The sequence below is a fragment of the Electrona antarctica genome (genome assembly GCF_951216825.1).
Source record: "Electrona antarctica genome assembly, contig: scaffold_120, whole genome shotgun sequence".
Classification (NCBI taxonomy): domain Eukaryota; kingdom Metazoa; phylum Chordata; class Actinopteri; order Myctophiformes; family Myctophidae; genus Electrona; species Electrona antarctica.
In genome coordinates, this window is record NW_027638352.1 from 175,691 (window position 1) to 198,588 (window position 22,898).

General features: G+C 45.9%; 1 protein-coding gene across 1 annotated transcript in view; it reads right to left on the reverse strand.

Annotated features, from left to right (window-relative positions):
• Nucleotides 1–6,233: 6,233 nt before the first annotated feature.
• Nucleotides 6,234–22,898, reverse strand: part of LOC306918156 (uncharacterized protein) — a gene marked incomplete at both ends in the record, with an annotated part of 28,525 nt that continues 11,860 nt past the window's right edge. The window contains 4 exons of the mRNA XM_079531037.1: nucleotides 6,234–6,620; nucleotides 10,242–10,386; nucleotides 19,478–19,668; nucleotides 20,744–20,838. Of these exons, the coding sequence (XP_079387163.1) occupies nucleotides 6,234–6,620; nucleotides 10,242–10,386; nucleotides 19,478–19,668; nucleotides 20,744–20,838 (818 nt within the window). The remainder of the gene's footprint in view (nucleotides 6,621–10,241; nucleotides 10,387–19,477; nucleotides 19,669–20,743; nucleotides 20,839–22,898) is intronic.

Here is a 22,898-nt window from a genome sequence, read left to right on the forward strand (position 1 = left end):
TGCTGTTCCTTGTTTACACCGGTGTTATTCTCGTAATCCATTCTTTCCATTTCCACCCGGTGATGGTACAGGGGTGAACTAAAGTAGAAGTCCATAATCCACAGTAGCAGAAATAGAGAATTAGCGAGAAAATACGCTTTTTTGTCAACAGTTTGAGACTGCGGACGAGAGCGCAACCAAACATGTCCTTTCATCTCGACGGCTAGTATGAGGGCAGGGATCCAGGGGTCCTCAGTTGGTGTCGGCTTGTCCACACCGTCGTTGCATCACAGGCAGGCAGGCAGGCAGGCAGGCAGGCAGGCAGGCAGGCAGACAGACAGGCAGGCAGACAGACAGACAGACAGACAGACAGGCAGGCAGACAGACAGACAGGCAGGCAGGCAGGCAGGCAGGCAGGCAGGCAGGCAGGCAGACAGACAGGCAGGCAGGCAGGCAGGCAGGCAGAGTAGAAGTCTCCAGTCCTATGAGACACAGACTGGTTTCTGAACCGCCCATAGCCCTCCTATGAGACCCTCCTATGAGACAGACTGGTTTCTGAACCGCCCACAGCCCTCCTATGAGACAGACTGGTTTCTGAACCGCCCACAGCCCTCCTATGAGACACAGACTGGTTTCTGAACCGCCCACAGCCCTCCTATGAGACACAGACTGGTTTCTGAACCGCCCACAGCCCTCCAATGAGACACAGACTGGTTTCTGAACCGCCCACAGCCCTCCTATGAGACACAGACTGGTTTCTGAACCGCCCACAGCCCTCCTATGAGACACAGACTGGTTTCTGAACCGCCCACAGCCCTCCTATGAGACACAGACCGAGTTGGAAAACATTGTGCCATTTTATCATGATTTCTAGTGAGGACCAATTATATGAAGATAGGTTGAAAAGTGGTGACGTGGTTCTTTACCAGAATATCAGTTGCAACACGTTTGAAATGACAAATGTTGAAGGTAGTAAGTTAACTGCTACATATGAAGGTAGTAAGTTAACTGCTACATATGAAGGTATAAAGTTAACTGCTACATATGAAGGTAGTAAGTTAACTGCTACATATGAAATATGGACATTTTCTTACACGATTTGTTTGAAAATAGCAGATCTACAAAGGCATTGCATCAGATAGCAGATCTATAAAGGCATTGCATCAGATAGCAGATCTATAAAGGCATTGCATCAGATAGCAGATCTACAAAGGCATTGCATCAGATAGCAGATCTACAAAGGCATTCCGTCGCAACTTTAGACACTTTTCTGCAGCATCTAATGAGAGACAAAGGCATGTTTCTAAAAATGTGTCATGTGTCCCAAAGTGGGGTCCGGGGACCCCCAGGGGTCCTTGAGGGAGCTCCGGGTGGTCCGGGGACCCCCAGGGGTCCTTGAGGGAGTTCCAGGTGGTCCGGGGACCCCCAAGGGTCCTTGAGGCAGCTCCAGGGTCCCTGGCATATCTCTTCTAATGGGGGTCCCTGGCATATCTCTTCTAATGGGGGTCCCTGGCATATCTCTTCTAATGGGGGTCCCTGGCATATCTCTTCTAATGAGGGTCCCTGGCATATCTCTTCTAATGAGGGTCCCTGGCATATATCTTCTAATGGGGGTCCCTGGCATATCTCTTCTAATGGGGGTCCCTGGCATGTTTTCTAATGGGGGTCCCTGGCATATATCTTCTAATGGGGGTCCCTGGCATATCTCTTCTAATGGGGGTCCCTGGCATGTTTTCTAATGGGGGCCCCTGGCATATCTCTTCTAATGGGGGTCCCTGGCATATATCTTCTAATGGGGGTCCCTGGCATATCTCTTCTAATGGGGGTCCCTGGCATATCTCTTCTAATGAGGGTCCCTGGCATATCTCTTCTAATGGGGGTCCCTGGCATATATCTTCTAATGGGGGTCCCTGGCATATCTCTTCTAATGGGGGTCCCTGGCATATCTCTTCTAATGAGGGTCCCTGGCATATCTCTTCTAATGAGGGTCCCTGGCATATATCTTCTAATGGGGGTCCCTGGCATATATCTTCTAATGGGGGTCCCTGGCATATCTCTTCTAATGGGGGTCCCTGGCATATCTCTTCTAATGGGGGTCCCTGGCATATCTCTTCTAATGGGGGTCCCTGGCATATCTCTTCTAATGGGGGTCCCTGGCATATCTCTTCTAATGGGGGTCCCTGGCATATCTCTTCTAATGAGGGTCCCTGGCATATCTCTTCTAATGAGGGTCCCTGGCATATCTCTTCTAATGAGGGTCCCTGGCATATATCTTCTAATGGGGGTCCCTGGCATATATCTTCTAATGGGGGTCCCTGGCATATCTCTTCTAATGGGGGTCCCTGGCATGTTTTCTAATGGGGGTCCCTGGCATATCTCTTCTAATGGGGGTCCCTGGCATATCTCTTCTAATGGGGGTCCCTGGCATATCTCTTCTAATGGGGGTCCCTGGCATATCTCTTCTAATGGGGGTCCCTGGCATATGTTTTCTAATGAGGGTCCCTGGCATATCTCTTCTAATGGGGGTCCCTGGCATATATCTTCTAATGGGGGTCCCTGGCATATCTCTTCTAATGGGGGTCCCTGGCATATCTCTTCTAATGGGGGTCCCTGGCATATCTCTTCTAATGGGGGTCCCTGGCATATGTTTTCTAATGGGGGTCCGTGGGGCTAATTAGTGTCATTTTGGGGGTCCTTGACAGACGAGCAGGAGCAGTCCAAGTCCATTCTGAGGTGAAGGCAGGCAGTGATCATGACAAGTTGTTCAGTAATAATATAATAATAATAATAATAATAATAATTACAGGTTCAGTTTTAATACGTCAGTTTAATAAGAGAACATCAACCCGTTCTGGGCGGGAACCCCTTTTGGTGTTTTAAAGCATTACGTCATACTTTAGCTGTTGAAAAAATAGCAGATCTACAAGCTCATAGCGCGGCACCGAGTGCTAGTCATTCATTCACTCATGTGTGTTTAAGTGAGAAGTGGAGAGCTTAGTGAATTCCCCGCCTGCTCTCCTCGAGTCAACCTGCTAGCACATAACTGGGCAACTGGCGGCCCGGGGCCCACATGCGGCCCCCACATTCACTCAATGCGGCCCTCAGGTTAATGTCAACTGGCGGCCCGGGGCCCACATGCGGCCCCCACATTCACTCAATGCGGCCCTCAGGTTAATGTCAGAATACTGCTTTACTTTACTTCAGTCTAAATTAGTAGCTTAATTAATTATTAAAATTTATTTTTTATGTCCAATGTGTTTGTATTTATAGTTTATAAAGTTAACGTAACTATAATTAAAGGCATTTGCAATTAAATAAAAATGTTCCCTGCATCATATGTGATGGTTAAGTTCTGCTAGTTTAACTGACTCGAAGGGGGGTTACAGTGCGTTGGCCCCTGTTCCACCGAGCACCCTGTCAGTTTGTTACAGTGCGTTGGCCCCTGTTCCACCGAGCACCCTGTCAGTTTGTTACAGTGCGTTGGCCCCTGTTCCACCGAGCACCCTAAGGCTGTCAGTTTGTTACAGTGCGTTGGCCCCTGTTCCACCGAGCACCCTGTCAGTTTGTTACAGTGCGTTGGCCCCTGTTCCACCGAGCACCCTGTCAGTTTGTTACAGTGCGTTGGCCCCTGTTCCACCGAGCACCCTAAGGCTGTCAGTTTGTTACAGTGCGTTGGCCCCTGTTCCACCGAGCACCCTGTCAGTTTGTTACAGTGCGTTGGCCCCTGTTCCACCGAGCACCCTAAGGCTGTCAGTTTGTTACAGTGCGTTGGCCCCTGTTCCACCGAGCACCCTAAGGCTGTCAGTTTGTTACAGTGCGTTGGCCCCTGTTCCACCGAGCACCCTGTCAGTTTGTTACAGTGCGTTGGCCCCTGTTCCACCGAGCACCCTGTCAGTTTGTTACAGTGCGTTGGCCCCTGTTCCACCGAGCACCCTGTCAGTTTGTTACAGTGCGTTGGCCCCTGTTCCACCGAGCACCCTAAGGCTGTCAGTTTGTTACAGTGCGTTGGCCCCTGTTCCACCGAGCACCCTGTCAGTTTGTTACAGTGCGTTGGCCCCTGTTCCACCGAGCACCCTGTCAGTTTGTTACAGTGCGTTGGCCCCTGTTCCACCGAGCACCCTAAGGCTGTCAGTTTGTTACAGTGCGTTGGCCCCTGTTCCACCGAGCACCCTGTCAGTTTGTTACAGTGCGTTGGCCCCTGTTCCACCGAGCACCCTAAGGCTGTCAGTTTGTTACAGTGCGTTGGCCCCTGTTCCACCGAGCACCCTAAGGCTGTCAGTTTGTTACAGTGCGTTGGCCCCTGTTCCACCGAGCACCCTGTCAGTTTGTTACAGTGCGTTGGCCCCTGTTCCACCGAGCACCCTGTCAGTTTGTTACAGTGCGTTGGCCCCTGTTCCACCGAGCACCCTGTCAGTTTGTTACAGTGCGTTGGCCCCTGTTCCACCGAGCACCCTAAGGCTGTCAGTTTGTTACAGTGCGTTGGCCCCTGTTCCACCGAGCACCCTGTCAGTTTGTTACAGTGCGTTGGCCCCTGTTCCACCGAGCACCCTGTCAGTTTGTTACAGTGCGTTGGCCCCTGTTCCACCGAGCACCCTGAAGTTGTTTTGTAATATTTTAGTTTCGGTTTGAAAAGCTCAAGAAAGTTCAACCAAAAGGAATAGGAAAATCCAACGGGAAATAAGGGCATTTCTCTGCCCCACCCCTCTCCAATTGTTTATATTGTGTTTAGTTTCCAAGATGGCCACAGCACCAGGAGGGGGTGGGGCGGAGGTGAGCGGGTGGGGTCGACCCTATGCCCTTACTGGGCTGCGTTCACACATTCAAGACACCTGTCTTGTCTGTGTTTAATGGCCGCTCAAATGTATTTCCAATGGAAGCCCATATGGTTTGACCAAACATTTTGTTTGAGGGGGGGGGGGGCAGAACACATCCATCAAAGCTGTGTTCAGACTAGGCATGCCACGGTATGAGATTTTACAGTACGGTACGGTGCCGGTATTGAAAACCTATACCTCGGTATTCCACGGTATTTATATTAAAAAAAAAGAAGAAAAAAAAGATTGCCCCCCCCCCCCCACCTATGTCTAGTGACTACCCCCACCTCCTTATAAGCCCTTCTTTGTTCCCCAACCTGTAGGCCTACATATCTTATTTTTTTATTTTTACCTTTTATGATAATTTGAATTTTGTTATTTGTCATGTGACTTGTCATGATTATGAATTGATTACCCAGGACCGAATGGAAACAAGACTGCAAGGACTTTTTTCAGTGATCCCTTTGGACATGTGTTTGACTGTACCCTATACTGATTACATTTCTGCCAATAAAGTATTCAATCAATGAATCAATAGCTATTCCCCACTGTATTTCACTGTACTATGGCTCCCCCTAATGGCCGTTTTGTACCCTGCACGCTGTAGTGCAATCTGCGCATGCTCACAACTGCGTGCCTCTGTGTTGACACTTGACAGTTCACACTTTTAGTTTAGTACTGTGGAAATATGGAATATACAATTGGATCTGGGTGTCTTTCAGCAACACTAACTCAAAGGTAGGAAGCAACTTTTCAATCTACTGTAGCTGTGTGGTGAAAATAAATGTTTTGCCTTAGTCTGGGAGTGGAGTTGCACTGCATGCGCGCAGCATGCGCCGCCCACCAACGCTGTATTAAAATACCGTAAGCTCGGAAATCTCACGGTATCAACACCGTGGCTGTTCCTGTCGCGGTATTACCGAATTTCGGTAAACCGCGGCATGCCTAGTTCAGACACAAGTCAGGTGTCAGACACAAGTGTCTTGAACGCATCCCAGTAAGGGCATATGTCGACCCCGCCCGATCACCTCCGCCCCACCCCCTCCTGGTGATGCGGCCATCTTGGAAACTAAACACAATATAAACAGTGGGAGAGGGGTGGGGCCGAGAGGAGAGGGGTGGGGCCGTCATTCTGGGGGTCCAGATACAGGTCATTCTGGGGGTCCAGATACAGGTCATTCTGGGGGTCCAGATACAGGTCATTCTGGGGGTCCAGATACAGGTCATTCTGGGGGTCCAGATACAGGTCATTCTGGGGGACAGGTCATTCTGGGGGTCCAGATACAGGTCATTCTGGGGGTCCAGATACAGGTCATTCTGGGGGACAGGTCATTCTGGGGGTCCAGATACAGGTCATTCTGGGGGTCCAGATACTGACATAGAAACTGTCAGGATTTAGACCTTTTGTTTTTCTTTCGGCCCTCGGGTCCTAAATGGGGTTTAAGGCTTTTCCGCGGCGGCGGCTCCTCCTTCTCCACCTCCTCCTCCTCCTCCCCCTCCTCCTCCTCCCCCTCCTCCTCCCCCTCCTCCTCCTCCTCCTCCTCCGTGACTCAGCATGTGTCTCTTCAGGTGATGGTTGACCGTGAAGCTCTGTTCGCACAGCGTACATGAGAAGGGCTTCTCCCCGGTGTGCACCCGCGTGTGCCTCTTCAGCGTGCTGTTCTGCTGAAGCGCTGGTCGCACAGCGTACAGGCGTAGAGGCTTCTCCCCGGTGTGCGTCAGCATGTGGGTCTTCAGGTTCTCCGTGCGGTTGAAGCTCTTGCCGCACACGGCACAGTAGAAGGGTTTCTCCCCCGTGTGGGCGGTCATGTGGAGCTTCAGCTTCACCTGGGGGGGGGGGGGGGGGGGGGGGGGGGGGGTTGACGACAGCAAAACATATTTTTAGATTTGAGTTATTTTTATGTTTTTCAAGTCTTGGGGCTCCATTTTCGTCACCACTAAAGCCCTTATACGTAAACTTCTTTTCTTTTTTTTTCTTTTTACTATTTTGCAAACATTAGTAGTTCAAATGGCCAGTCTACAAGCTCACAACGTGTCATGTAGATTGGCTAGTTGAACTATTCAAACATGTTTTTCAAAATAGTAAAAAAAGGCAAAGAAGTTTAGGGATAAGGGGTTTAGGGATAAGGGGTTTAGTAGTTTAAGGATAAGGGGTTTAGTAGTAAGATAAGGGGTTTAGTAGTTTAGGGATAAGGGGTTTAGGGATAAGGGGTTTAGTAGTTTAAGGATAAGGGGTTTAGTAGTAAGATAAGGGGTTTAGTAGTTTAGGGATAAGGGGTTTAGGGATAAGTAGTTAAGGATAAGGGGTTTAGGGATAAGGGGTTTAGTAGTTAAGGATAAGGGGTTTAGTAGTTTAGGGATAAGGGGTTTAGGGATAAGGGGTTTAGTAGTAAGATAAGGGGTTTAGTAGTTTAGGGATAAGGGGTTTAGTAGTTTAGGGATAAGGGGTTTAGGAATAAGGGGTTTAGTAGTTTAGGGATAAGGGGTTTAGGGATAAGGGGTTTAGGGATAAGGGGTTTAGTAGTTTAAGGATAAGGGGTTTAGGAATAAGGGGTTTAGTAGTAAGATAAGGGGTTTAGGGATAAGGGGTTTAGTAGTTAAGGATAAGGGGTTTAGTAGTTTAGGGATAAGGGGTTTAGGGATAAGGGGTTTAGTAGTAAGATAAGGGGTTTAGTAGTTTAGGGATAAGGGGTTTAGTAGTTTAGGGATAAGGGGTTTAGGAATAAGGGGTTTAGTAGTTTAGGGATAAGGGGTTTAGGGATAAGGGGTTTAGGGATAAGGGGTTTAGTAGTTTAAGGATAAGGGGTTTAGGAATAAGGGGTTTAGTAGTAAGATAAGGGGTTTAGGGATAAGGGGTTTAGTAGTTAAGGATAAGGGGTTTAGTAGTTTAGGGATAAGGGGTTTAGGGATAAGGGGTTTAGTAGTAAGATAAGGGGTTTAGTAGTTTAGGGATAAGGGGTTTAGTAGTTTAGGGATAAGGGGTTTAGGAATAAGGGGTTTAGTAGTTTAGGGATAAGGGGTTTAGTAGTTTAAGGATAAGGGGTTTAGGGATAAGGGGTTTAGTAGTAAGATAAGGGGTTTAGGGATAAGGGGTTTAGTAGTAAGATAAGGGGTTTAGGGATAAGGGGTTTAGTAGTTAAGGATAAGGGGTTTAGTAGTTTAGGGATAAGGGGTTTAGGGATAAGGGGTTTAGTAGTAAGATAAGGGGTTTAGGGATAAGGGGTTTAGGGATAAGGGGTTTAGTAGTAAGATAAGGGGTTTAGGGATAAGGGGTTTAGGGATAAGGGGTTTAGTAGTAAGATAAGGGGTTTAGGGATAAGGGGTTTAGTAGTAAGATAAGGGGTTTAGTAGTAAGATAAGGGGTTTAGTAGTAAGATAAGGGGTTTAGGGATAAGGGTTTAGGGATAAGGGGTTTAGGGATAAGGGGTTTAGGGATAAGGGGTTTAGGGATAAGGGGTTTAGGGATAAGGGGTTTAGTAGTAAGATAAGGGGTTTAGGGATAAGGGGTTTAGGGATAAGGGGTTTAGGGATAAGGGGTTTAGTAGTAAGATAAGGGGTTTAGTAGTAAGATAAGGGGTTTAGGGATAAGGGGTTTAGGGATAAGGGGTTTAGGGATAAGGGGTTTAGTAGTAAGATAAGGGGTTTAGTAGTAAGATAAGGGGTTTAGGGATAAGGGGTTTAGGGATAAGGGGTTTAGTAGTAAGATAAGGGGTTTAGGGATAAGGGGTTTAGGGATAAGGGGTTTAGGGATAAGGGGTTTAGTAGTAAGATAAGGGGTTTAGGGATAAGGGGTTTAGGGATAAGGGGTTTAGGGATAAGGGGTTTAGTAGTAAGATAAGGGGTTTAGTAGTAAGATAAGGGGTTTAGGGATAAGGGTTTAGGGATAAGGGGTTTAGGGATAAGGGGTTTAGGGATAAGGGGTTTAGTAGTAAGATAAGGGGTTTAGTAGTAAGATAAGGGGTTTAGGGATAAGGGGTTTAGTAGTAAGATAAGGGGTTTAGGGATAAGGGGTTTAGGGATAAGGGGTTTAGGGATAAGGGGTTTAGGGATAAGGGGTTTAGGGATAAGGGGTTTAGTAGTAAGATAAGGGGTTTAGGGATAAGGGGTTTAGGGATAAGGGGTTTAGGGATAAGGGGTTTAGGGATAAGGGGTTTAGTAGTAAGATAAGGGGTTTAGTAGTAAGATAAGGGGTTTAGTAGTAAGATAAGGGGTTTAGTAGTAAGATAAGGGGTTTAGTAGTAAGATAAGGGGTTTAGTAGTAAGATAAGGGGTTTAGGGATAAGGGGTTTAGGGATAAGGGGTTTAGTAGTAAGATAAGGGGTTTAGTAGTAAGATAAGGGGTTTAGGGATAAGGGGTTTAGGGATAAGGGGTTTAGTAGTAAGATAAGGGGTTTAGTAGTAAGATAAGGGGTTTAGGGATAAGGGGTTTAGTAGTAAGATAAGGGGTTTAGTAGTAAGATAAGGGGTTTAGTAGTAAGATAAGGGGTTTAGTAGTAAGATAAGGGGTTTAGTAGTAAGATAAGGGGTTTAGTAGTAAGATAAGGGGTTTAGGGATAAGGGGTTTAGTAGTAAGATAAGGGGTTTAGTAGTAAGATAAGGGGTTTAGTAGTAAGATAAGGGGTTTAGGGATAAGGGGTTTAGTAGTAAGATAAGGGGTTTAGTAGTAAGATAAGGGGTTTAGTAGTAAGATAAGGGGTTTAGGGATAAGGGGTTTAGGGATAAGGGGTTTAGTAGTAAGATAAGGGGTTTAGGGATAAGGGGTTTAGTAGTAAGATAAGGGGTTTAGGGATAAGGGGTTTAGTAGTAAGATAAGGGGTTTAGGGATAAGGGGTTTAGTAGTAAGATAAGGGGTTTAGGGATAAGGGGTTTAGTAGTAAGATAAGTGACAGAAACGGAGCCCAAAGTCTCTTGAATAGTTTCTTCATTTAGTTTTTTTTCACATTTTAGTCACCCGGGATGTTTTAGTGTTTTACTTTTATAAGATTTTAGTCGACTAAATCTACGGTTGATTTAGTCGACTAAAATGTATGTTGGCGCGACTTGAGGCCGTTGTAATGGCTGATTTTACACTTGCTGAAAATAGCCGATCTAAATCGGCTATTTTCAGCATGCAACCAAGTGTAAAAGGACTTACACTGGATCTCTTGTCCACTAGTCCCTTCCTAACATTTTAGTCTAGTTTGTATTTGTCGACCAAATTGTCCACCAATTGCTTAGTTCTAATTTAGTTTCCATGTAGTTTTCGTCAGTGAAAAAAGGAGGTCGACGAACATTTTATCGTCATAGTTTTAGTCATCATAGCTTAGTTCTAATTTAGTTTCCATGTAGTTTTCGTCTCGTCGAGAAACATTTTTCTCGTCATAGTTTTAGTCGAAGGAATCAACACTGGCTTCACCTTCTGGACGAAGCTCTTGTCGCAGAGCGTGCAACGGAAGGGTTTCTCCTCACCTTCTGGACGAAGCTCTTGTCGCAGAGCGTGCAGCGGAAGGGTTTCTCCTTGGTGTGGATGCGCATGTGAGTCTTCATGTTCTCGTTGAGCGTGAAGCTCTTTGCGCAGACAGGGCAGGAGAACGGCCGGTCTCCGGTGTGGATCCTAAACCCATTGACACATTGTTACAATTTAACAACATCATCTCAGCTCGTAGCGCGCCACCGAGTGGCGCGCTACGAGCTTGTAGGTCTGCTATTTTTTTTTAAATCGTGAAAATGTGGCACAAATCTTTGAATATATATTCTTTCAGAGCGAATGTTTTTAACTCAAATCTTTGCTTCTGGGAGGTCCCTGGAGCAACATATTTTCAGATGGGGGTCGGTGGTCAATTACATATTTCTGGGGTCCTTCACATGGAATATTGAGCACCACTGATATAGAAACTAGGGCCGGGACTTTAACGCTACTACAGAAAAATTAACGCGTTAAAAAAATTAACGCATTTTAATCGCACTATTTTTTTCACCGCGGAACGTTGTCACTGGACAGTTTTCAGATGGACCGGCGCACCACCCAGTTCACCGAGTGAAGTGTCCGTTGTTACAGGGAGTGGAAACCACCCCCCTTTAGAATGGTATGCCCCAGCAGCATTGGGGGAACAATAACACCACCAGACAGTTCACCAGACCGGGGGAAGCCGCTGAGATCACTTTGCTTGTCCCCGTGGATTGGAAATAGGATTTAAAAGGCTATCCGATGATAGCGTGGATTACAGCACAGTTGTGTGCAATTATTCAATAAAGAATTCGCATATCACCGAAGACCGCACCTCGTCAAGCCTCCAGTATCGGCTCGATGCGAAACATGTTGCACCGAGCCTAGCCTGGAAGCTAACGTCAACAACAGTAGCTCTGGTCCTTAGCGTAGTTAGGACTCAGGAGGAGTTCTATGGTACTTAATTTGATCCTTTCCCCTCACACCCACGGAAGTGCAGGCTGTGCAGCCCCTCGTTTTTAGCACAAAAAAATATGTGAAAGCCTACTTTCCTCCTTCTAACACTATGGATCAGAGCTAACGTTATTCCAACTACCAGTAGCAATTCAAGGACCCGACCAGATGACATGGTTTCTAACTAAACGGTTATGGCCAAATAAAATGTAAAATCTGTTAATGGCTGTTACTGTATGTCCACGGAAGAAACAGGTGCTTTGTTATGGTCATGTCACTTTGCTGCACCAAGCCCCCCCCCCCCCCCCCCCCAACCCTGTGGAATGCATTCCCCAAACACTCAGAGACATGCCCCCACCATCCAAACCTTCAATATTACTTTCCCCAGCTATTTCATCTATTTAATTCCTTAGTGTTTTTCCTCTAATAAAGTTGTTTTTGATTTATCATGTCCCCCTTGTAAAGCATTTTTGTGTACTCAGAAAAGCTTTATATAAATTATTAAATTTGAGATATTATAATTTATTACCCCTATTATTACTACAAAAACAATGTTTTATTGCTTAAACTTATGTATTCACTATTCATTGATTCACTAGTATACCAAAATCCATTTGAAAAAATAGCTTTCTCACTGTTCTCGGGTCAAATAATGATATGCGATTAAAATGCGATTAATCGAGATTAATTAACTACAAAGCCTCTGATTAATTAGATTAAAATTTGTAATCGAGTCCCAGCTCTAATAGAAACATCGGTATTTCAGAAAACTGTCATGATTTAGAAGATGTCAGGCCAAAATGGGTTAACCCAGAGAGATTTACAGTAAGCAGAACAACACATGGTGATACATCACATACATATAAATAGAACAACACATGGTGATACATCACATACATAGAGATAGAACAATAGAACAACACATGGTGATACATCACATACATATAAATAGAACAACACATGGTGATACATCACATACATAGAGATAGAACAATAGAACAACACATGGTGATACATCACATACATAGAAATAGAACAATAGAACAACACATGGTGATACATCACATACATAGAAATAGAACAACACGTGGTGATACATCACATACATAGAGATATAACAATAGAACAACACATGGTGATACATCACATACATATAAATAGAACAACACATGGTGATACATCACATACATAGAGATAGAACAATAGAACAACACATGGTGATACATCACATACATAGAAATAGAACAATATAACAACACATGGTGATACATCACATACATAGAAATAGAACAACACATGGTGATACATCACATACATAGAGATAGAACAATAGAACAACACATGGTGATACATCACATACATAGAAATAGAACAATAGAACAACACATGGTGATACATCACATACATAGAAATAGAACAATAGAACAACACATGGTGATACATCACATACATAGATATAGAACAATAGAACAACACATGGTGATACATCACATACATAGAAATAGAACAATAGAACAACACATGGTGATACATCACATACATAGAAATAGAACAATAGAACAACACATGGTGATACATCACATACATAGAAATAGAACAATAGAACAACACATGGTGATACATCACATACATAGAAATAGAATAGAACAACACATGGTGATACATCACATACATAGAAATAGAACAACACATGGTGATACATCACATACATAGAAGTAGGACAATAGAACAACACATGGTGATACATCACATACATAGAAATAGAACAATAGAACAACACATGGTGATACATCACATACATAGAGATAGAACAATAGAACAACACATGGTGATACATCACATACATAGAGATATAACAATAGAACAACACATGGTGATACATCACATACATAGAAATAGAACAATAGAACAACACATGGTGATACATCACATACATATAAAAAGAACAATAGAACACATGGTGATACATCACATACATATAAATAGAACAATAGAACAACACATGGTGATACATCACATACATAGAAATAGAACAATAGAACACCACATGGTGATACACTAGAGACCAGCGGGTGGCGGATTTAGCCGCGGTTGCCGCGGGTGAACCGCAGTTTAGGGTGGATTAGGGTCAATTCATATTATTATAAATTAATATAGGATAAACCGCGGGTGAAATAATGCGGGAAATAAAGTAATGGCATAATAAAGTATATAAATATGCTTATTATAGCTTTTAAAACGCACACAATCTCGGCGTGCGTGCGTTGGTAGTAGTATTTTAATTTAATCATTTTCCATGATCTGGCACAAATTAGCCGCCTATGAAGTTGGGTCCTGTTGCACAACAACAACAACAACACAGTGGTCTCCTACAGGCAGCTACGCTAAAGTTGCTAACAGGCAGCTAGTGAGTCTGAGAGAAACTTAAAACTAAGTAAAACAGAAGGGAGGAATATACGTTCGGCGTGGGACTGGGAGTGATTAAGTTCTTTACCCTGCCGCCGATGACCGCTGGATATGCTGTATGAAAATACGTCGCGAAAACGTGGACGGCGTGTTACCATGGAAATGGATATATACAACCACTACGTAACATTGGTGAACTGTCGAGAGAGTGGTGAGTGACATTGTTTGTACAAGTAGTATAAATAGCCGATCTACAAGCTCACAACGCGTCGCAGCGTCGCGTTGTGATCTTGTAGATTGGCTATACTGTATACACTGGGCGCTTCCCTGCGCAGCGGATTGCGGGTGGTGCGGATTAATAAATTGGATTAATTAATAAATTGCGGTCGGATAACGGGCGGATTATTATTATGCACATGCGGATTCGGGTGACAAAAAAGCTCATCCGCTGTTCTCTATGATACACCACATACATAGAAATAGAACAATAGAACAACACATGGTGATACATCACATACATAGAAATAGAACAATAGAACAACACATGGTGATACATCACATACATAGAAATAGAACAATAGAACACATGGTGATACATCACATACATAGAAATAGAACAATAGAACAACACATGGTGATACATCACATACATAGAAATAGAACAATAGAACAACACATGGTGATACATCACATACATAGAGATAGAACAATAGAACAACACATGGTGATACATCACATACATAGAGATAGAACAATAGAACAACACATGGTGATACATCACATACATAGAAATAGAACAATAGAACAACACATGGTGATACATCACATACATAGAAATAGAACACTAGAACAACACATGGTGATACATCACATACATAGAAATAGAACAATAGAACAACACATGGTGATACATCACATACATAGAAATAGAACAATAGAACACCACATGGTGATACATCACATACATATAAATAGAACAATAGAACACACGGTGATACATCACATACATATACATAGAACAATAACACATGGTGATACATCACATACATAGAAATAGAACAATACATGGTGATACATCACATACATAGAAATAGAACAATAGAACAACACATGGTGATACATCACATACATAGAACAATAGACCAACACATGGTGATACATCACATACATAGAAATAGAACAATAGAACAACACATGGTGATACATCACATACATAGAAATAGAACAATAGAACAACACATGGTGATACATCACATACATAGACATAGAACAATAGAACAACACATGGTGATACATCACATACATATAAATAGAACAATAGAACAACACATGGTGATACATCACATACATAGAAATAGAACAACACATGGTGATACATCACATACATAGAGATAGAACAATAGAACAACACATGGTGATACATCACATACATAGACATAGAACAATAGAACAACACATGGTGATACATCACATACATAGAAATAGTCATCTAGGATCATAAGAACCTAACATCTCTCTAACAGTAGAATATCTATATAATTAAACTATGAGGCTACACTAGATTGATAGAGTGTTATGTCTACATAAAATGATATCTAAGTTAGATAAGTTTAGTCTTTGCGTACGCCTGTAAGGTCGTTGAGGCTAGGGGAGGGGCTACGGGCTAGGGGAGGGGCTACGGGCCATGATGTAGTTTTCAGACTAAAATGGAGTTTGAAGAGTCAATAGATTGAGTCATCGTGGCTCGGTTTATAACTAAAACACATGGCATTGATGCACCTGGGACCTCAGTGATGTATCCCAAGGTCACCTGGGACCTCAGTGATGTGTCCCAAGGTCATCAGGGACCTCAGTGATGTGTCCCAAGGTCATCAGGGACCTCAGTGATGTATCCCAAGGTCATCAGGGACCTCAGTGATGTGTCCCAAGGTCACCTGGGACCTCAGTGATGTATCCCAAGGTCATCAGGGACCTCAGTGATGTATCCCAAGGTCATCAGGGACCTCAGTGATGTGTCCCAAGGTCACCTGGGACCTCAGTGATGTATCCCAAGGTCATCAGGGACCTCAGTGATGTGTCCCAAGGTCATCAGGGACCTCAGTGATGTATCCCAAGGTCATCAGGGACCTCAGTGATGTGTCCCAAGGTCACCTGGGACCTCAGTGATGTGTCCCAAGGTCATCAGGGACCTCAGTGATGTGTCCCAAGGTCATCAGGGACCTCAGTGATGTATCCCAAGGTCATCAGGGACCTCAGTGATGTTTCCCAAGGTCATCAGGGACCTCAGTGATGTGTCCCAAGGTCATCAGGGACCTCAGTGATGTTTCCCAAGGTCACCTGGGACCTCAGTGATGTATCCCAAGGTCACCTGGGACCTCAGTGATGTATCCCAAGGTCATCAGGGACCTCAGTGATGTATCCCAAGGTCATCAGGGACCTCAGTGATGTATCCCAAGGTCACCTGGGACCTCAGTGATGTATCCCAAGGTCATCAGGGACCTCAGTGATGTATCCCAAGGTCATCAGGGACCTCAGTGATGTTTCCCAAGGTCATCAGGGACCTCAGTGATGTGTCTCAAGGTCATCAGGGACCTCAGTGATGTATCCCAAGGTCATCAGGGACCTCAGTGATGTGTCTCAAGGTCATCAGGGACCTCAGTGATGTGTCTCAAGGTCATCAGGGACCTCAGTGATGTGTCCCAAGGTCACCTGGGACCTCAGTGATGTGTCCCAAGGTCACCTGGGACCTCAGTGATGTGTCCCAAGGTCACCTGGGACCTCAGTGATGTGTCCCAAGGTCATCAGGGACCTCAGTGATGTATCCCAAGGTCACCTGGGACCTCAGTGATGTATCCCAAGGTCACCTGGGACCTCAGTGATGTATCCCAAGGTCACCTGGGACCTCAGTGATGTGTCCCAAGGTCACCTGGGACCTCAGTGATGTGTCCCAAGGTCATCAGGGACCTCAGTGATGTATCCCAAGGTCACCTGGGACCTCAGTGATGTATCCCAAGGTCACCTGGGACCTCAGTGATGTATCCCAAGGTCATCAGGGACCTCAGTGATGTGTCCCAAGGTCACCTGGGACCTCAGTGATGTATCCCAAGGTCACCTGGGACCTCAGTGATGTATCCCAAGGTCACCTGGGACCTCAGTGATGTATCCCAAGGTCATCAGGGACCTCAGTGATGTATCCCAAGGTCACCTGGGACCTCAGTGATGTATCCCAAGGTCATCAGGGACCTCAGTGATGTATCCCAAGGTCACCTGGGACCTCAGTGATGTGTCCCAAGGTCACCTGGGACCTCAGTGATGTATCCCAAGGTCATCAGGGACCTCAGTGATGTATCCCAAGGTCACCTGGGACCTCAGTGATGTGTCCCAAGGTCACCTGGGACCTCAGTGATGTATCCCAAGGTCACCTGGGACCTCAGTGATGTGTCCCAAGGTCACCTGGGACCTCAGTGATGTATCCCAAGGTCACCTGGGACCTCAGTGATGTGTCCCAAGGTCACCTGGGACCTCAGTGATGTGTCTCAAGGTCATCAGGGACCTCAGTGATGTGTCCCAAGGTCACCTGGGACCTCAGTGATGTGTCCCAAGGTCACCTGGGACCTCAGTGATGTGTCCCAAGGTCACCTGGGACCTCAGTGATGTATCCCAAGGTCACCTGGGACCTCAGTGATGTATCCCAAGGTCACCTGGGACCTCAGTGATGTATCCCAAGGTCACCTGGGACCTCAGTGATGTGTCCCAAGGTCACCTGGGACCTCAGTGATGTATCCCAAGGTCACCTGGGACCTCAGTGATGTGTCCCAAGGTCACCTGGGACCTCAGTGATGTGTCCCAAGGTCATCAGGGACCTCAGTGATGTGTCTCAAGGTCACCTGGGACCTCAGTGATGTGTCCCAAGGTCATCAGGGACCTCAGTGATGTGTCTCAAGGTCACCTGGGACCTCAGTGATGTGTCCCAAGGTCACCTGGGACCTCAGTGATGTATCCCAAGGTCATCAGGGACCTCAGTGATGTATCCCAAGGTCATCAGGGACCTCAGTGATGTATCCCAAGGTCACCTGGGACCTCAGTGATGTGTCCCAAGGTCATCAGGGACCTCAGTGATGTGTCTCAAGGTCACCTGGGACCTCAGTGATGTGTCCCAAGGTCATCAGGGACCTCAGTGATGTGTCTCAAGGTCACCTGGGACCTCAGTGATGTATCCCAAGGTCACCTGGGACCTCAGTGATGTGTCCCAAGGTCACCTGGGACCTCAGTGATGTATCCCAAGGTCACCTGGGACCTCAGTGATGTGTCCCCAGGGTTTCGGGTCTCCCAACATCATACCCCTCACTCAGGTGACCCAGCCGGGGTGATCAAGTCCCGACTTACGCGAACGTTTTGAATTTAAATCTTTGCTTCTGGGAGGAGGGGTTCCTGGAACAACATATTTTCAGATGGGGGTCGGCGGCGAATTACACATCATTTTGGGGGTCCTTGACATGAAATAGTTTGAGAACCACTGATATAGAAACATGAGGGTTTAACCCTGTGAGAACCACTGATACAGAAACATGAGGGTTTAACCCTGTGAGAACCACTGACATAGAAACATAGGGTTTAACCCTGTGAGAACCACTGACATAGAAACATAGGGTTTAACCCTGTGAGAACCACTGACATAGAAACATGAGGTTTAACCCTGTGAAAACCACTGACATAGAAACATGAGGTTTAACCCTGTGAGAACCACTGATATAGAAACATAGGGTTTAACCCTGTGAGAACCACTGATATAGAAACATAGGGTTTAACCCTGTGAGAACCACTGATATAGAAACCTAGGGTTTAACCCTGTGAGAACCACTGATATAGAAACCTAGGGTTTAACCCTGTGAGAACCACTGATATAGAAACATAGGGTTTAACCCTGTGAGAACCACTGATATAGAAACATAGGGTTTAACCCTGTGAGAACCACTGATATAGAAACATAGGGTTTAACCCTGTGAGAACCACTGATATAGAAACATAGGGTTTAACCCTGTGAGAACCACTGATATAGAACCATGAGGTTTAACCCTGTGAGAACCACTGATATAGAAACTGTCAGGAATCCTCCCTAGACCTGGCCTCTGTGTTCACGCCCCCCCCTGCATTCCTAGCAATCACTGTTCAGCCTATTGCCTGTTTCTACTCACCTGCTGGCTGTTGCTCTAATTAGTTTGAGGCTATTTAAGCAAGTGAACTTCAACTTACCCATTTGTCAGTTTGTCGTCGTAACTCCTGTTTTCTGTTCCAGCCTGAACCTCCTGTTTCCCTGTCTGATCCTGGACTTTGTAGCTGACTGCCAGTTTTTGGATTTTGCCTTTTGCCTTGCCTTGTTTACCTTTTATGTGATACCTATGGTATTGATTTTTGTTCTGCCTTTTGAGAATTTAAGTAAAGACTGAGTTATCTGCATCCTGCCTGTTGCCTGCTATTTTCTGCATTTGAGTCCTCCTGAATACCCTGACAGAAACATAAAACTGTCAGGGTTTTGAAGACATCTCACCTCATGTGTATGTCCAGGTTGAAGCTCCGCCCACAGTTGAAGCTCCGCCCACTCACCTCATGTGTATGTCCAGGTTGAAGCTCCGCCCACAGTTGAAGCTCCGCCCACTCACCCCATGTGTATGTCCAGGTTGAAGCTCCGCCCAGTTGAAGCTCCGCCCACTCACCTCATGTGTATGTCCAGGTTGAAGCTCCGCCCACAGTTGAAGCTCCGCCCACTCACTCATGTGTATGTCCAGGTTGAAGCTCCGCCCACAGTTGAAGCTCCGCCCACTCACCTCATGTGTATGTCCAGGTTGAAGCTCCGCCCACAGTTGAAGCTCCGCCCACAGTTGAAGCTCCGCCCACTCACCTCATGTGTATCTTCAGGTTGTCGTTCCGGTTGAAGCTCCGCCCACACACGGGGCAGATGAACCAGCGCTGCCCCGCCTCCGTCTCCACGGCGACCGGACGGCCGCCGCTAGACTCCTCCCACTCCTCGCTGTCGGAGGAGATCAGCTGCACGTTTTTGTCCCTACCTGGTGGCGCTGTTGGTCCACCGTCCTGCAAGTAGGGGGGGGGGGGTTAAAAAACTAAAGAAATAAAGAATATGATTATATCTAAAGATTTGGGCCACAGATTTGGGCCACATTGTGACGCAACGCTCCGCCATAAGGAATGTAATTACCTTCCGCTCAGATAATCTTTATTATTGATATCAAACCGGATCGCTGATTTCTATTTTTTCAGTATTATTTTTGCTTGGCCTTTCCTTCTTTAGCGATCCTCAAAAGGCTTCCAAACCCGAGAGAAAACTCCAGACCACAGAAAATACACTGAATGTTCAGTAGAGGTGCCCTCCCCTAGCCCCTCCTCTAGCCCCTCCCCTCCCCACCTGCATGTGTTCAGTAGAGGTGCCCTCCCCTAGCCCCTCCTCTAGCCCCTCCCCTCCCCACCTGCTTGTGTTCAGTAGAGGTGCCCTCCCCTAGCCCCTCCTCTAGCCCCTCCCCTCCCCACCTGCTTGTGTTCAGTAGAGGTGCCCTCCCCTAGCCCCTCCTCTAGCCCCTCCCCTCCCCACCTGCTTGTGTTCAGTAGAGGTGCCCTCCCCTAGCCCCTCCTCTAGCCCCTCCCCTCCCCACCTGCTTGTGTTCAGTAGAGGTGCCCTCCCCTAGCCCCTCCTCTAGCCCCTCCCCTCCCCACCTGCTTGTGTTCAGTAGAGGTGCCCTCCCCTAGCCCCTCCTCTAGCCCCTCCCCTCCCCACCTGCTTGTGTTCAGTAGAGGTGCCCTCCCCTAGCCCGTCCTCTAGCCCCTCCCCTCCCCACCTGCATGTGTTCAGTAGAGGTGCCCTCCCCTAGCCCCTCCTCTAGCCCCTCCCCTAGCCACCTGCATGTGTTCAGTAGAGGTGCCCTCCCCTAGCCCCTCCTCTAGCCCCTCCCCTCCCCACCTGCATGTGTTCAGTAGAGGTGCCCTCCCCTAGCCCCTCCTCTAGCCCCTCCCCTACCCACCTGCATGTGTTCAGTAGAGGTGCCCTCCCCTAGCCCTTCCTCTAGCCCCTCCCCTACCCACCTGCATGTGTTCAGTAGAGGTGCCCTCCCCTAGCCCCTCCTCTAGCCCCTCCCCTAGCCCCTCCCCTCCCCACCTGCATGTGTTCAGTAGAGGTGCTCGCCAGAGGCTCTGTGTCTTCGTCATCATCGTCGTCTTCATCTTCATCATCTTCATCTTCCTCACTCTTCCCTGCAGGTGATTATAGTAAAAGGAGAGTTTGTTTCTTACCTTTAGTTGACGTTGTTACGTCTGCACTATATATATATATATATATATATATATATATATATACACACATAATTAATCATGATTAATCACCATTCAAACTGTTTTCCTGTATATTGTTGTAAATGGAAATATACATTTTTAATGTTTTTTGTTTTCTAATGCATTTAGTATATGATGTGATGTGAGCATTTGTAGGCCTAGCCTACACTTTGAGTTAAATGGCAAATGGTGCATTTATATAGCACCTTTATCCATGGCGCTTTTTACATAGATTGTGCATTACATTCACCCATTCACACATACACATTCACACACCTTTACATAGATTGTGCATTACATTCACCCATTCACACATACACATTCACACACCTTTACATAGATTGTGCATTACATTCACCCATTCACACACACACATTCACACACCTTTACATAGATTGCCCCCGCGACCAGACTACGGATAAGCGGTTGATGGATGGATGGAGACTGGGGTCCCAGTCCAGAGATGAAAATCATAATGAAATGGCCTAGGCTACTTAACTTTCTATCAATTTAATGTGGGGGTCCTTGAAATTAAAATGTCTGAGAATCAATGGGTTAAACTGTAGACTATAGTTAATTCACATGATGAGAATCAATGGGTTAAACTGTAGACTATATAGTTAATTCACATGAGAATCAATGGGTTAAACTGTAGACTATAGTTATAGTTAATTCACAAAACACAACAGCAGCACATACACCATTTTTGACACAGGGCTTGGTTTAGAAAAGCCTATATTTTGCGCTAAGTAATATATTGAATAATGTAGGTTTTAAGGCTAGAATGTCATTGTAGAGAAGTGGACTTTAGTGAGAGACGAGACTGTCTCTCCTTAATTGAGGGACTCTGGAGATCAGCTTCAGCCAGTGTTTCAGTTCGTACCTGGAGTTGTGCATCATCTCTGCTGTGCACAGCAGCACAGGAGAACTGTCTTTATATCCATGGAGTTGTGCATCATCTCTGCTGTGCACAGCAGCACAGGAGAACTGTCTTTATATCCATGGAGTTGTGCATCATCTCTGCTGTGCACAGCAGCACAGGAGAACTGTCTTTATATCCATGGAGTTGTGCATCATCTCTGCTGTGCACAGCAGCACAGGAGAACTGTCTTTATATCCATGGAGTTGTGCATCATCTCTGCTGTGCACAGCAGCACAGGAGAACTGTCTTTATATCCATGGAGTTGTGCATCATCTCTGCTGTGCACAGCAGCACAGGAGAACTGTCTTTATATCCATGGAGTTGTGCATCATCTCTGCTGTGCACAGCAGCACAGGGGAACGGTCTTTATATCCGTGGAGTTGTGCATCATCTCTGCTGTGCACAGCAGCACAGGAGAACTGTCTTTATATCCATGGAGTTGTGCATCATCTCTGCTGTGCACAGCAGCACAGGAGAACTGTCTTTATATCCATGGTCGTTTTCAGTCGCTTTCCATGTGCGACACTAAACGTTAGGCAAAAATAAAACCAGACGGACCGACGTTAATGGCTTCATGTACGACTGTACGTACTACGTAGGACCCGCATTTTCAAACTGTCCACAAGTTGCGACGTTACCTCTGGTGGTGTTCAATCATGACGTTACCTCTAGTGGTGTTCAATCATGACGTTACCTCTAGTGGTGTTCAATCATGACGTTACCTCTGGTGGTGTTCAATCATGACGTTACCTCTGGTGGTGTTCAATCATGACGTTACCTCTGGTGGTGTTCAATCATGACGTTACCTCTAGTGGTGTTCAATCATGACGTTACCTCTGGTGGTGTTCAATCATGACGTTACCTCTGGTGGTGTTCAATCATGACGTTACCTCTGGTGGTGTTCAATCATGACGTTACCTCTGGTGGTGTTCAATCATGACAGTGGTTACACAGTGGCAGATTTGTTATGCGCTGGACGTTCCTGAGCCGTGCGGGACGGGGAACACTGCACATGCCTTAAATATTTGAACGCAAGTAATTAACAAAATGAATTAACGCA